Source organism: Taudactylus pleione, unplaced genomic scaffold (genome assembly GCF_031769625.1).
Source record: "Taudactylus pleione unplaced genomic scaffold, aTauple2 ptg000129l, whole genome shotgun sequence".
In the NCBI taxonomy this organism is placed as follows: Eukaryota; Metazoa; Chordata; class Amphibia; order Anura; family Myobatrachidae; genus Taudactylus; species Taudactylus pleione.
The window spans coordinates 11,394,795-11,411,722 of record NW_028284531.1 but is presented as its reverse complement, the minus strand read 5'-3'; the positions used below and the strand labels follow the sequence as shown (position 1 = coordinate 11,411,722).

Below are 16,928 nucleotides of genomic sequence, written 5' to 3'. Positions count from 1 at the left end.
ACTGGGAAAATTGCCGCCCCCATTTTCCCTGTGATTTTTGCTGCTCTGCAACGCCAGCCTGTCAATGCAGAGCAGCACTCTGGAGACTGCGGAAAGGTAAGTGTAGCTGTATATGGGTGCAGGGTGTGCAGTGTGGGCCCCCCTTGGCCCCAGGGGACCATGTGCATGCCCCTGATTAGCGTCCATCTCTGAATCACGCCCTATATGCCCAAATAAAGGTAGGTAGTAATTTCTCAGTCCTACTGTACCCTAGATATATTACTTCTTGGCCATAGTATTCATTTGAACGTAATCCTTAGATCACATTATATAATGGGTACAGAACTGCTCAGACACATTATATAATCAGACATGGAACACAATATGTATTGTGCACGTAAATACTTGACCATATTATAAATTAGGCATATAACAACTGGTCCATCTTATATACTGGGCACATAACTGCTAGGAAATATGTTATACTGGGAACAGAACTGCTGGGCCAAGTTATATACTGGACGTGGCCTAGAAATACGGTGTATACTGGGGACCATACCCCTGGACCATGTCATTGTGCAGCGATGTGTAATATGTCAGCACTTTATATATAAAAGATAATAATATAACAGACACGGAATCCTGAACCTTTATCAGACTCTAATTGCAAAAAATTGGCTGCGCTCAATTCTGCACACTAAGTATATATATTATAAATCACACTATAGTGAAAAATACATAAAAAGATTTTAATATGGCAATATTTATACACAGATGAAAAATATTCAAAAATGTGTGGAACATGTATATGTTCCTAATAGAAATAAATACATACATACATACATACATACAAACAACATATATTACTATCAATATTGAATAAAACAGGTTAAATGGATGTAGTCAGTGTTCCTGGTCATATTGGGCCAGAAGAAAAAGAATGATTGTTTCTCTTGGATAAAATACACTGTATCTGTGGTAACTTGTGAATTAATTGCAGCAATTGAATATATTGTTGCTATTGAATAGCATGGAATGAGCTCACCAGATTCTGGTAGGGATGTTGTCTGTGATCTGCAGATCAGGGGTCTCAGTATTCAACGTATAATGCTGTGTTTGTCCCAAAACTTACAGCGCTTGTACTATTTCTATCCGTCACTGGAAATCAAGTTGTCTCCCTCTTATCACGGAAAATCTTAATGTTGCTGCTCCGCTCCGTGTCAGGCAGTATATAGTTACTGGTGGAGCCGCCGGCCGGCTTAGCTGCACAAACACCCGGGAGCGGGCACCTGCAGTGATGGACAAAGTACCCGGTGAGGCTTCACACTGGTCTGGATACCCGACCGGACTCCCCCCGTGCACGAAGGAGCGGCAAATATGGGTATCTACAGAGGCAGTCGGGCAATGTGGCTCTCAATGTAAGCTCCTTGGCTGTTTGTAATTTGCTGGAGTCTGTCTATTAGGAGAGCATAAACGCTGTTTGGTTCAGGATAATGTGTCCGCTTAAAAGGGAGAGAAGTGGCTGCTTTCTGGATCATGTACCACAGGATCAGCTGTATGGGCTCAACGCGTTTCCGTGTGTCTACACACCTTCGTCAGGAGCACTTTATCAGACTCTGAGAAGTTGTCCAGGCTGCCTAAACTGGTAATATCTATATGCAATATGAAGCTTTCCAAGACGGTTTATTTGTAACAGCACAGAATTACACAGAGGAGAGTGTCTTTATATTAATGACTGTAGCTTTAATTCATATGCTAGTACCAGTAATCATCTACACAGAATTTTTTTTAAATGACCTCTTTCTTGAGTATAATGTTAAAGGAATAAAGTGACACCTACTTTTTTCAGGAGACATATGAGTTTTGGATTGTCCTCTCACCAGCCTGCAGGTAGAGCCATCTCCGGCACACACTCCACAATTGTCTTCTTTGGCGTTGCTCCCAAGCTGCCGATCACAGCCCACTGCCTGCCAACATTAACAGCAAAGTCAGAAGGAGGGCAGACCCATAGTACACATGCTCAGGTTTCTGGAATTTTATTTATTATATTATGCTTTTCTCTTTATGAGCTGGCCTAATTCTGTCAGAGCACATATTGTTTTTCGGTTGATGTTAGACACATCCTGTGGCACCGTATCATTTCTACTATGCTAATAAGGTAGATTGGTTATCAGTTGTTACACTGCAAGCCCTAAGGGAAACTGAAAAGTATAGTATTACTATAGTGTCTGACAAATATTTCTGACTCATTGTGAAATTTAATGGGGATGGCTACCATTGGGGATCGAACCCCTGCTCCTCCCCACACACAGAAGGAGATCTGTGAATATCGTGCAATGTGCACCCTGCAGGTCACGTCTAACGTCTTTACGATTCCCAGCTTTCATGACTGTTATGGAAGCTTTTCACAGAATTAAATTGTCATTTAAATAGCTACTAAACATAAAATGGAAGTGGATTCAAAAGTAAACATCATACAGTATTTATAAATGCATAAGTAAGCGTTCCTGACAGAACTTCAGATAATTTAAATTTTTCCCACCATTGCCCTGACATGCAGCTACAGCAAGCTACTTTTCTCTTATCTATTTTGGATTTATAAAATTTTATTGCAGCGTTGCTCTACAGTTTTGTACATAGACAAAGCATCATTCCACCCTTGAACTCAAATAGCTGTAGCTGCGATTCAACTCCAGACGCTTTCACATTTACAGTCAGGTGCATAAATATTGGGACATTGACAGAATTTTCATATTTTGGCCTCTATTCACCACCACAATGGCTTTGAAATGAAACAAACAAGATGTGCTTTAACTGCAGACTTTCAGATTTAATTTGAGGGTAATTACATCCAAATCAGGTGAACGGTGTAGGAATTACAACGGTTTCTATATGTGCCTCCCACATTTTAAGGGGCCAAAAGTAATGGGACAAACTAAACAATCCTAAATCTAACTTTCACTTTTTAATACTTTGCAGGCAATTACAGCCTGAAGTCTGGAACGCATAGACATCACCAGACGCTGGGTTTCAGCCCTGGTGATGCTCTGCCAGGCCTCTACTGCAAATGTCTTCAGTTCCTGCTTGTTCTTGGGGCATTTTCCCTTCAGTTTTGACTTCATCAAGTGAAATGCATGCTCAATCGGATTCAGGTCAGGGGACTGACTTGGCCATTGCATAACATTCCACTTTTTAGCTTTAAAAAACTCTTTGGTCGCTTTTGCAGTATGCTTCGGGTCACTGTCCATCTGCACTGTGAAGCGCCGTCCAATGAGTTCTAAAGCATTTGACTGAATATGAGCATTTAATATTGCCCGAAACACTTCAGAATTCATTCTGCTGCTTTTGTCAGCAGTCACATCATCAATAAATACAAGGGAACCAGTTCCACTGGCAGCCATACATGCCCACGCCATGACACTACCACCACCATGCTTCACTGATGAGGTGGTATGTTTTGGATCATGAGCAGTTCCTTTCCTTCTCCATACTCTTCTCTTCCCATCACTCTGGTACAAGTTGATCTTTGTCTCATCTGTCCATAGGATGTTGTTCCAGAGCTGTAATGGCTTTTTAGATGTTGTTTGGCAAACTCTAATCTGGTCTTCCTGTTTTTGAGGCTCACCAATGGTTTACATCTTGTGGTGAACCCTCTATATTCACTCTTGTGAAGTCTTCTCTTGATTGTTGACTTTGACACATATACACCTGCCTCCTGGAGAGTGTTCTTGTTTTGGCCAACTGTTGTGAAGGGGTTTTTCTTCACCAGTGAAATAATTCTTCTGTCATCCACCACAGTTGTTTTCCGTGGTCTTCCAGGTCTTTTGGTGTTGCTGAGCTCTCCGATGCATTCTTTCTTTTTAAGAGTGTTCCAAACAGTCGATTTGGCCACACCTAATGTTTTTGCTATCTCTGTGATGGGTTTGTTTTGATTTTTCAGCCTAATGATGGCTTGCTTCACTGATAGTGACAGCTCTATGGATCTCATATTGAGAGTCGACAACAACTGATTCCAATTGCAAATGTCACACCTAGAATCAACTCCAGACCTTTTACCTGCTTAACTGATAATGAAATAACGAGGGAATAGCCCACACCTGTCCATGAAATAGCTTTTGAGTTGATAGTCCCATTACTTTTGGCCCCTTAAAAAGTGGGAGGCACATATAGAAACCGTTGTAATTCCTACACCTTTCATCTGATTTGGATGTAATTACCCTCAAATGAAATCTGAAAGTCTGCAGTTAAAGCACATCTTGTTTGTTTCATTTCAAAGCCATTGTGGTGGTGAATAGAGGCCAAAATATGAAAAATCTGTCAATGTCCCAATATTTATGCACCTGACTGTATATTCATGAATCCTACAATAATAGGAATTATTTATAAGACAACTTGTATTTTAGGTTTAGTGATTCCTCAAAAAATGCTCAGTCAATAAAATGACCCATTGGTAGTAACCTGTGGCTCCCAGCTGGTATTTATGTAGTGTCCAGTTATGGTGGAAGCAAAAGGACCAGAATATCCTGTCAACTAATGATGTAGAGAAGGATACCGCCCCACCTGTAAGTAGTAGATGCCATCAGCCTGATCTGCCTTCTAATATGAAATGATGGGAACATACTAACATTAACTAGAATAGGTATCCTGGCTGTGGTTTATTTGGCTAATAACAGACGGGAAGCTTTATGTGCAGTGGACGGGGTGTCAGTATCCACTGTACAAGTGTGCCGGACCAGCACTACCTCTAATAATAATAATAGGTATAATGCAGAAATAAAATCTCTCTTTTTCAGGACTAATGTAAACCTCTATAACACATAAATCAGTAGCTCACTTAATAGGGCTACAAGCTAGGCCGGCGCTATACGCTCAGCTGGACCTGCGCTGCACACGCTCGGCGGCTCCCTCCTTGCAGTCAAAGGCTGGATTTCACTCTGTCTTCCAGCTCCCTCAGTGGTTGTATGGAGAGACGTTATCATGACGTCTCTCCAACAGTGCTGAGTGCTAGGCGCTGGAACGGGATGTAGTTAGTTTGCCGACGGACAAGATGCCAGCGGTTGAAATCCCGGTGTCAGAAACGTGGCCCGGGAATAAACATAGGCATCTAAATCCCGACGCTATTTCAGATACCTATGCCGGAATCCCGACAGCTGCCATCCTGAATGTAAGTATAGCGGGGCGGCTTAGGTGTTAGCCGCTAGGGGGGGGAGGGTTAGGTTTAGGCACCATGGGAGTGTTAGTGTTAGGCTCCGGGGGAGATTAAGGTTAAACTATGGACGGGGGGGGGGGAATTAGCCACCACTAGGGGGGGTTAGGCACTAAGGGGGGAGAATTAGGTTTAGGCACCAAGGGGGGAGGGTTAGGGTTAGGCTCTAACAGGAAGGGTTAGGGTGCAAGGTGGGAAGATTCTGGTTATAGGCAGAAGGGGGGAGGGTTAGGATACTTACAAACCCCCTGTTAGGACACTGAGCATCAGGATGCCGCTGTCGGTATTTCATACCCAACCAAATACCAACAGCGGAACACCGGCGGACCTAATTCCCGACTGGGGCTGGTAAGTACCCTAACCCTTCCCTAACCCTCCCTGAGTGGTGCCTAACCCTAACCTCCCCCTTAGTGCCTAAGCCTAACCTCCACCCGTTAGTGCCTAAACCTAACCCCCCTTCCCCGCACCCTTAACCTACCCCTCCCGGGGGGGTGCCTAACTATACCCCTTCCCACCTAATGGTGCCTAACCCTAACCCCCCCCTTCCCTACCCTAACCCTCCCGGGAGGGTGCCTAGCCCTAACTCCCCCCCGGGGGTCCCTAAACCTAACCCGCCCCCCTCCCCTGCGGCTAGACGCTAAGACACCCGGCTTACCTTCGTTCGGTATGCCGGGTGTCGGGATTTTGTAGTGGGGCTAATGATAGGTGTTTGGATTTCGACGCCTATCATTAGTCCCATGTCGGGGTGTCAGTGTCGGGATATCAGCGGGAGGGATTGCGCCCGCCGGCACCCTGACTGCATCCTACGCATAGGTATCTTTTTTGAATAGTGATACTTTTCAAATGTATCAAGCACAGAATAGAATTTTCATTATTGAGTTTGAATGCTTTAGTTTTCGCCATCTTTTGATGGCAAGTTAGGAAGAATTACATGAAAATGCATGAGGGAAAGGCATCTTTTCTCATCCCTCCCCTGAATCTATTTGAATCATGTGCTCGCACTGCGTCGCGTAAAGCCAACCACTAAGTAATAGCAAGCGGCCGCACTATGCGCTCGCACCTGTATAGAGACGCCCCTTTGCCACTCGCAACACACGTCATCTCCGGCAGTTGTAGGATTAATCGAGAACATCGACAGCCATCGGAGCTGCTCGCAGCGCTTGTGGTAGCCTTTTCCCACCACAACATTGCGAGCAATTCAGGCTAATGACGCTACTTTGCTAATTATGCACGCCCATTAAACGCCATTCTGACGGTCGGGCATGCCTGCGTTCGCACATCCACACCCCCGTTTACAAGCACCTTGCCCTGTTACCACCCACAAACATCTGTCACTCAAAATAGCGCCCCAAATACGGGCTACGGGCGAGCAACTTTCCCATCGCAACGACTGGCGCACGCGCATTGCGACTCATGAACATGCGCAGATTGCGAAAAATCGCTCAATGCGTGCGAGAGCAGCATAGCGTTCGGGTCCGAATCAGGCCCACTGTCCTCAATAGTTACTTCACTACCCACTACAGGGGCTGTGTCACTCCAGCTGCCCTGCCACACTTTGCAGTTAGGGAATGCAAAAAAAGGGTTTGAACATTCTGGGATGTGTAGCTGCACAGCTGCTGGAATGAAACAGGTTTCCTACCCCTGACCCACTAGTTACTTCACAAATCTTTTTAACATAATCATTTTCTATCTTTCATTTACTATTTGCCGTGTCCGAAGTGCTTCAAATAAAACGGATGAAAAATATTTTTCCCAAAAAAGCGTATAAAATGTAAGTTTGGCCCATAAGTCAGTCTATTTTCACACAGTTTGTTTCTTATTGTCCCCAGTTGATCCTGTAATATAATTATGTACCATAGGCCTGATTCAGATATTTAGTTGAACAATTATCATCCGACTGTTCATGTGTCTGAGCCGCAAGGCGGACATACAGTGACTGAATTGCAATCAAATTTGACAACGGTTGTAGTATGGAACTAGTCGCAAGTGATTGACAGACGGAGGCCCTGTTGTGGGAAGTAACAGAGAGTACCGGCGAAAACACACGGGCTTGTCATGACCGTTACTGGGGCGGGTATCTGCGATCCCGTATGCAGAAAATATAACACCAGCATCTCAGTTCCAGCGGCCATTCTGTGCAACCATAGGATTACTCAGATGGTCAATTATCGTAGGTTCTGCGCCCACCACTGCATGTATTGTACGCACTTGCTTGGATCTGCGAAGCTGCCGGTGGGCGGCTCAATACATTTCCAGGCGGCTGTAGCATTAGCCTATTTTCGCACAGCGGCTGCGATTGCATTAGCGTCCACATCTGAATCAGGCCCTATGTCCTTCATTTATCTTACAATATAATAGTTATGAAATACTTGAAAAATACTTATTTTTATTACATTTTAATCCATTTTGCTATAGATGGTTTACGTGGTGATATGCTGAAGCCATTTTTTGCCCCTTTTACTTTTCGCTGAAAATACACTTTTAAAATGTGAATTTGCTTTGATACAGTTGGGTGAAAAGGCCTACGATCATTTTCACATGTAAAATGTGATTGATAATACGTACATCTGCCCCTGCTTTAGTACATAGGGGCTACTTCAGAGATGTGCGCATGTGCAGTACGAGTCCTGCATGTTCACACGCAAATTGGCAGCAGACTGTCAGTGATTGACAGTCTGCTGCCATTTCTGGGCGGGAAGGGGGCTGCGACGGCCTTCATTTCCTCAAACAGAAACTTGTTGCCGCATTGGGGGAGGAGGGAAAAGGCGAGGTTCTCCGTCGGCTGACAGAGATTTCCTGGCCACTTTTGAGCAACTGCATTCACCAACTTGAATGACCCCCCATGGTCACTCAAGCCAGCACAGGATCACGCATGGATCCAGCTCGGATCAGCAAAGCCACAGGAGGAGTGATGTCTCCTGCTGCATGACCATAATAGTGCTAACGCAGCTCCTACCAGGGTAGTAATACCATCGGACTTTGAATCACCCCCATAGTTCAGAAGGCCCTATTTAACAAAAAGAACATTTGTATGTATATTACTCATATCATTTTTTTATTTTACCAATGCAATAATTATCATACAGTATATGGCCAAAAATATTGAAAAATAAAATGTATCATGTTTTACCTCAAATATTTTCAGTATTTCAAGGACTATAGTAAAAATATAATACGTACATCACAGAAATCATCAGAACAGTACCAGCAATCAGTTTACAGTACATATTCATGCCAAGCACACGCTAGGCATTAAAGGGCACTGCCAGCCTAGCACAGCAGAACATGCTGCCCTGTAGCAGCAGGAACCAGCAGCTGAATAGATCTGTGCATTACTGGTCTTTAAAGCTGTCACATATAAATATTTTGATATACAATCTTAAGGTAAGCTTTGACACATTCCACGCATTAAAATCCAACTTAAAAGGTCCCAATAGGACAGATTTAATACAGAGCTTTCCATTACATATACATATTATTATATATATTTTTTATTATTATGTCTGGCGCTCTCTCGCTTGACCTACTAAGAGGTCATCAACCCAATTCGCTTTAGAAGCTGCTTTTCATTCGTCCATGGCTGTGTGAAGGAATAATAAAAAAAAAATCTTGGAACCACATAAACCATGTCAGGGTAGTAATCATTTTATTCTGGGTTCTGCTAACTCCATCTGAGAAATGCAGTTACAGGGATAGTTTTTCATTTTATATTGATGGTTTACAACTAAGGATCAACACAAGGGCACTGTATGCAGAAGAAAAGGGAATCTTACATTAAGTCTGGGTTTTAGCTTCAATGTTCATGATTCAGCTTTTTATTATAAAACAGTTGTTTGGTTTTATTACTTGTGTCAGGGACCTGTACCCAGTATCCCTGACGTGGAGGAGTGCACCTATAGACAGAGCGCCGTGATACAAATACCTTACTTACGAAACTGCCACCACCGATGGAAACAATTTAAAGAGGCCACCGGTCCTCTATTATCCCAATAATTGCACAGGCTCAGCAACAAGATTCCCACTCAGTTAAGCTGTTGCTTAACCTCTCCACAATTGCGCAGACTCGGCGTCCCAGATGACCACACAGTTCGCTGAGACCAACCCTCTGCTTCCCGTACTTAACAATCTCTTCAAAGACTAGGTTTCAGAGCATATATGAAATAAACTAATAAAGAATACTTTATTTACACAAAAGGTAGTACAATGCTTAAAAAAGAATGTTACAGAGAAAAGAATGGTTACAAAGGTACATACAGCAATATAAATTTTAAATAGTAGAGGTAGAAATACGGAAAACACGCTGCGTTAGAAACACGTAGCGTTCGCCCAGGAGGAATGGTAAGAACTGCAGAGACTGCAGGTTAAACTTCAATGCGACAAATTGATCCCCCAGTTGAACACAGAACACAGGGCTTCAATCCATTTTATCAGAAGGGTATCACACCTCAGGTGAGGTCATCACAGCCCGCTCTGATTGGTGGATGAGATGATTGGAGGTCAGGAACCTCCCAGCTAAGTTTAAATCCCTTTAAACTTATAACAGAATAAACCTAATAACTTCCCCTGTGGATGGACTACCTACAATATGGTGTGTTCCTCATACAGGTCCATATTTTATCTGTTATACAAGTGTAAATATGATGTGGTTGTCATAATGCATTCCTGAGATATCTCATATCTTCAAATCTGTATGTCTCAGTGATCTGGGAATTGCACACAACCTGGATATGGAGTCCAGTTATATGTATATAATTTTCCAAGCTTCCAGCTATCACTGATACATCACTTTTGTCACATAAACCATCCAAATATGACTGATCATTGATCTGCCATATCTCATCAGCCTGGTTTCTATTTGTTTTACCCCCTATGGTGCTGAAAGTCTATAGCGGCAGACACAAAGGCTGAGCAATACACATGCCCTGGTGACAAGGTTACCATAATTGAGTGGACACACAGCTCTCCTGCCCTCACATTTAGCAAACTAGTTATTCTATGGCTTTTAATTACCAATCTGTTATGATGTGAGAACTATAATTCACACTATGTGCCATATCGCTATATTCCTCACAACTTGTCTATTGTGTTATACTATTTTTCTTTTATTTATGAAGTATCATCATAGAAATAGCTTTCTGTAATAGAGGGAAACTTATATTTCAGTAAAGGGTTACAAAACAATATAAATTCTTCTAAAAGCTTATACTCTTAAAAGTAAACAAAAAAGTGACACAGAAGGTTCAAGTGTATGTTCTAGTCATCTAGGTATGCATATGCTGTACTACTGTGTAATCTCTACTTTCCAGGAGTGTGGTAAAGGTGTAGTGCTGGCAGGTCAAACATCTCACCTCTAGCAATACATCCAGTCAGGTCTTTTCTTGTCCCCGTTGCTCATCTGTCAGATGTGTCCGCTTCTCAAGTGTTAACATAACTAAAAATGATCACCCCTCCTTCCACTAATTGGCCTCTCTTGGGGGTCTATTTACTAAGCAGTGTTAGGAGACAGAATGAAAAGTGATAAGGTGCCAGCCAATCAGCTCCTAACTGCCATCTCACAGGCTGTGTTTGAAAAATGACAGTTGGAAGCTGATTGGCACCTTATCACTTTTCACTCTGTCCCTTAACACTGCTTAGTAAATAGACCCCTTGATACCATGTAAGTACTCTACTACTAGAGCACCACTAAAAGGGGCGTATCTATAATGGGTGCAGGGTGTGCGGGTCCCACACCGCACACCCTGCACCCGTATTTTTAATACTTACCACTGCGCCACCGGAGTCCCACTTCGGCGCAATATCCACGCTCTCAAAATCACCTTGAATATGGCCGCCGCAGTCATTTTCCAGGCGTTTTGCATGCGCAGTAGAGAAAACACCCTGGGAAATGGCCGCGGCCCCATGTTCCCGGTGACCTGCGCATGCGCTTTAGACTCTGGGCACACTCTAGTGTCCAGAGTCTACCAGTTCGGTGCTGCGCCCAGTGCGCAACCAGCCGCCGGAGACAGGAGAGGGCCCCGGACAGAGACTGCACACGGGCCCCCTACTCTCTTAAAACGCCCCTGACTGCTAACCATGGTGTCTGCTATTTTGTTACAGTGGCACGCTGTCACTAGTGAAAATACAAGATCAGTATATCAGAAGACGTTGGGTATGGGATGCCAGCGCACGGGATCCTGGCGGTCAGAATCCAGAGGCCGGCATACCGACAGGGTTAGGATACAGACATTGTCGGTCGGTATCCTAACACTCCCCTTCTTCCTAACCCTCCCTCTCAGTGCCTAAACCTAACCTCCCCCCTAGTGCCTAAACCTAACCTCCAGCACCTAAACATAACCCTCCCTCCTTAGTGCTTACCCTCCCTCTAGTGTCTGTTGATGGTGCAACTGATGTTGCGTTGATGTTGGAGCGTTTATAATTTCCATCGCAAATGTACAGACCACAGAGCCTGAAAGTGGGCGCCTCAGCACTCATACACTCCATTGCACCATCCTACACAAATTAAACCTGAGATTAGCAGTTCCATATTACCGCAACCTCTGTTGTGAGAGCGGCGGTGAACACGGCTGCATTACCAACCATCTCTGACTCAGGCCCTCATTCTGATCAAAATACCGGAAAGCTGCTTACAATGTCACCAAGGATTTGTCAGAAACAGTACATGGACTGTGCAGGATCTCATTATTACTCAGGAATATCTATAACGGTGCAGAAGATGGCTGACTTTATTCTAGGGGTGAGCGGGTTCGGATTTCTGAAATCCGAACCCCCCCGAGCCCCCCCGATCCGAGTCCGATCCGAGTCAGGCTCGACTTTTCCCGCCTGACTCGGATCTGACATCGAGGCAAAACGTCATCATCCCGCCTTCCGAGTCTCGCGGGTTTTGGATCCTATATAAGGTACCCGCGTCGGCGCCATTTTCTCACTCGGCTGTGGACAGTGAAGAGGGAGGGTGGGAGTTAGTGCTGTGTAGTGTAGTGTAGTGTAGTGCTGCTGTTGTCCACTACTTCAAAGTCCATAGGGGCTGGCTGTGTTGTGCTGTGCTGCTGTTGTTAATAGGGGCTGTGTCCACTACTTCAAAGTCCATAGGGGCTGGCTGGACTGTGTTGTGCAGTCAGTTCCAAAGTCCTGTGCAGTGTCCCAGTCCTAAAGGGGTGCTGTAGTGTTGTCCAGGGGGTGCTCTGTCCATCAGGGGTGCTCCCCCCAAGTGCTAAAAAAATAATATATTTTCTGTGTTTGTGAATTGTGTGCGCAGTAGCCGCACGTGCATCAACAAAGTAGTGCCAAGCGTGCGCCTGTGTCATAAGTAAAGGGCCGGCTGGCTTGACCGTTAAGGGTGCTGTAACCCCCGAAAGTACACTCCAGTCCAAACCAAAAAAAAAATTATTTTCTGTGTTTGTGAATTGTGTGCGCAGTAGCCGCACGTGCATCAACAAAGTAGTGCCAAGCGTGCGCCTGTGTCATAAGTAAAGGGCCGGCTGGCTTGACCGTTAAGGGTGCTGTAACCCCCGAAAGTACACTCCAGTCCAAACCTAAAAAAAAATTATTTTCTGTGTTTGTGAATTGTGTGCGCAGTAGCCGCACGTGCATCAACAAAGTAGTGCCAAGCGTGCGCCTGTGTCATAAGTAAAGGGCCGGCTGGCTTGACCGTTAAAGGGTGCTGTAACCCCCGAAAGTACACTCCAGTCCAAACCAAAAAAAAATTATTTTCTGTGTTTGTGAATTGTGTGCGCAGTAGCCGCACGTGCATCAACAAAGTAGTGCCAAGCGTGCGCCTGTGTCATAAGTAAAGGGCCGGCTGGCTTGACCGTTAAGGGTGCTGTAACCCCCGAAAGTACACTCCAGTCCAAACCTAAAAAAAAATTATTTTCTGTGTTTGTGAATTGTGTGCGCAGTAGCCGCACGTGCATCAACAAAGTAGTGCCAAGAGTGCCCCTGTGTCATAAGTAAAGGGCCGGCTGGCTTGACCGTTAAAGGGTGCTGTAACCCCCGAAAGTACACTCCAGTCCAAACCAAAAAAAAATTATTTTCTGTGTTTGTGAATTGTGTGCGCAGTAGCCGCACGTGCATCAACAAAGTAGTGCCAAGCGTGCGCCTGTGTCATAAGTAAAGGGCCGGCTGGCTTGACCGTTAAGGGTGCTGTAACTCCCGAAAGTACACTCCAGTCCAAACCAAAAAAAAAATTATTTTCTGTGTTTGTGAATTGTGTGCGCAGTAGCCGCACGTGCATCAACAAAGTAGTGCCAAGCGTGCGCCTGTGTCATAAGTAAAGGGCCGGCTGGCTTGACCGTTAAGGGTGCTGTAACCCCCGAAAGTACACTCCAGTCCAAACCAAAAAAAAAATTATTTTCTGTGTTTGTGAATTGTGTGCGCAGTAGCCGCACGTGCATCAACAAAGTAGTGCCAAGCGTGCGCCTGTGTCATAAGTAAAGGGCCGGCTGGCTTGACCGTTAAGGGTGCTGTAACCCCCGAAAGTACACTCCAGTCCAAACCTAAAAAAAAATTATTTTCTGTGTTTGTGAATTGTGTGCGCAGTAGCCGCACGTGCATCAACAAAGTAGTGCCAAGCGTGCGCCTGTGTCATAAGTAAAGGGCCGGCTGGCTTGACCGTTAAAGGGTGCTGTAACCCCCGAAAGTACACTCCAGTCCAAACCAAAAAAAAATTATTTTCTGTGTTTGTGAATTGTGTGCGCAGTAGCCGCACGTGCATCAACAAAGTAGTGCCAAGCGTGCGCCTGTGTCATAAGTAAAGGGCCGGCTGGCTTGACCGTTAAAGGGTGCTGTAACCCCCAAAGTACACTCCAGTCCAAACCAAAAAAAAATTATTTTCTGTGTTTGTGAATTGTGTGCGCAGTAGCCGCACGTGCATCAACAAAGTAGTGCCAAGAGTGCGCCTGTGTCATAAGTAAAGGGCCGGCTGGCTTGACCGTTAAAGGGTGCTGTAACCCACAAAGTACACTCCAGTCCGAACCAAAAAAAAATTTATTTTCTGTGTTTAGCCGCACGTATATATCAAATCGATATAACATAAATGGAGGACCAAACTTTCTCCGATAAAAATAAAATAGAGAAAGATCAAGAACCACTTCCTCCTAGTGCTGAAGCTGCTGCCACTAGTCATGACATAGACGATAACATGCCATCAACGTCGTCTGCCAAGGCCGATGCCCAATGTCATAGTAGAGGGCACATACAATCCCAAATGGCAAAGTTCAGGAAAATGACCTTGAAAAAGACATTTAAATCAGCTGAAGAGAAACGTAAACTTGCCAATATGCCATTTACGACACGGAGTGGCAAGGAACGGCTAAGGTCGATCCCTAGTATGTTCATGACTAGTGGTTCAGCTTCACATGACGATGGAAGCACTCCTCCCACTAAAAAAATCAAAAGAGTTAAGCTGGCAAAAGCACAGCGAAGAACTGTGCTTTCTAAGAAGATATCACAAATCCCCAAAGAGAGTCCAAGTGTGGTGGTGGTTGCGATGCCTGACCTTCCCAGCACTGGACGGGAAGAGGTGGCTCTTTCCACCATTTGCACGCCCCCTGCAAGTGCTGAAAGGAGCACCCACAGTCCACTTGCTGATATGCAAATTGAAGATGTCACTGTTGAAGTACAACAGGATGAGGATACTGGTGTAGCTGGCGCTGAGGAGGAAGTTGGCGAGGAGGATTCTGATGGTGATGTGGTTTGTTTAAATCAGGCTCCGGGGGAGACAGTTGTTGTCCGTGGGATGAAAAAGCCCATCACGGTCATGCCTGGGCAGAAGACCAAACATTCCACCTCTTTGGTCTGGCAATATTTCTATCCAAATCCGGACAACAACTGTCTTGCCATATGTACCATATGTAAAGGTGAAATAAGTAGGGGTAGGGACGTCAACCACCTAGGAACATCCTCCCTTATACGGCACCTGCAGCGCGTTCATAAAAAGTTACTGTCAAGTTCAGAAACTTTGGCTCAGACCGTAAGCAGTCCAGGGACACCTAAATCCCGTTGTCCTGTTGTATCCAAGCGCCTGCAAACCACACCGTCAACTCCCTCCTCGTCAATTTCCTCCTTAGTCAGGATCGGAAGTAGTCCTGCAGGCCATATCACTGGCATGACTGACTCTCCTATCCGGGATTCCTCCGGAGGATCCTGCATTGCTACGCCTACTGCTGCCGCTGCTGCTGTTGCTGCTGCTGCTGGGAGTCGTTCATCATCCCAGAGAGGAAGTAGGAACACCACTACTTTTACTAAACAATTGACCCTCCAACAGTCCTTAGCGAGGAGGATGAAGTACGACAGCAGTCATCCTGAAGCAAAACGTATAACTGAGGCCTTGACTGCTATGTTGGTGTTAGACGTGCGTCCGGTATCCGCCATTAGTGCAGTGGGATTTAGACAATTGATGGAGGTAGTGTGTCCCCGGTTCCAAATCCCGTCTAGATTCCACTTCACTAGGCAGGCGATACCGAGACTGTACAGAAACGTCAGAAAAAGTGTCCTCAGTGTCCTGAAAAATGCCGTTGTACACAATGTCCACTTAACCACGGACATGTGGACAAGTGGAACAGGGCAGACTAAGGACTATATGACTGTGACAGCCCACTGGGTAGATGTATCACCTTACGCAGCAACAGCAGCAGCGTCACCAGTAGCAGCATCTCAGAAACGCCAGCTCGTTACAAGGCAGGCTACGCTGTGTATCACCGGTTTCAGTAAGAGGCACACCGCCGACAACCTCTTAGAGAAACTGAGGGAAATCATCGCCCAGTGGCTTACCCCACTTAGACTCTCCTGGGGATTTGTGATATCTGACAACGCCACCAATATTGTGCGGGCATTACATCTGGGCAAATTCCAGCACGTCCCATGTTTTGCTCACACAATAAACTTGGTGGTGCAGAATTTTCTGAAAAGCGACAGGGGCGTGCAGGAGACGCTTTGGGTGGCCCGAAAAATTTCTGGCCACTTTCGCCATTCAGCGACTGCGTGCCGAAGACTGGAGCGCCAGCAAACACTCTTGAACCTGCCCCGCCATCACCTGAAGCAAGAGGTTGTGACGCGGTGGAACTCAACCCTCTATATGCTTCAGAGGATGGAGGAGCAGCAAAAGGCCATACAAGCCTATACATCCACCTATGACATAGGCAAAGGAGGGGGTATGCACCTGACTCAAGCGCAGTGGAGAATGATTTCCGTGTTGTGCAAGGTTCTTCAGCCCTTCGAACTTGCCACACGTGAAGTCAGTTCAGACACTGCCAGCTTGAGTCAGGTCATTCCCCTCATCAGGCTTTTGCAGAAGCAGCTGGAGAAAGTGAAGGAGGAGCTAAGACGGAGCGATTCCGCTCGGCATGTGGGACTTGTGGATGAAGCCCTTCATTCGCTTTGCCAGGATTCCAGGGTGGTCAATCTGTTGAAATCAGACCACTACATTTTGGCCACCGTGCTCGATCCTAGGTTTAAAGCCTATGTGGTGTCTCTCTTTCCGGCCGACACAAGCCTGCAGAGGTGCAAAGACCTGCTGGTGAACACACTGTCAGCTGAAGCGGAACGTGACACGTCAACGGCTCCTTCTTCATTTTCTCCCGCAACTGGGGCTGCCAGGAAAAAACTTAGGTATCCTAAGCAACCCGCTGGCGGTGATGCAGGGCAGGCAGGACCAAGTTTGGACATCTGGTCCGGACTGAAGGACCTGGCAACAATTTCTGACATGTCTACTGTCACTGCATATGATACTGTCACCATTGACAGAATGGTG

At 45.5% G+C, this 16,928-nt stretch overlaps 1 protein-coding gene across 1 annotated transcript in view; it reads right to left on the bottom strand.

Moving 5' to 3' along the window:
* The window catches only part of ADAMTSL3 (ADAMTS like 3), a 536,839-nt gene that overhangs the window by 157,031 nt on the left and 362,880 nt on the right, over positions 1 to 16,928 (bottom strand). Inside the window, exon 7 of the mRNA XM_088472851.1 lies at positions 1,820 to 1,946. Within this exon, the coding sequence (XP_088328977.1) occupies positions 1,820 to 1,946 (127 nt within the window). The remainder of the gene's footprint in view (positions 1 to 1,819; positions 1,947 to 16,928) is intronic.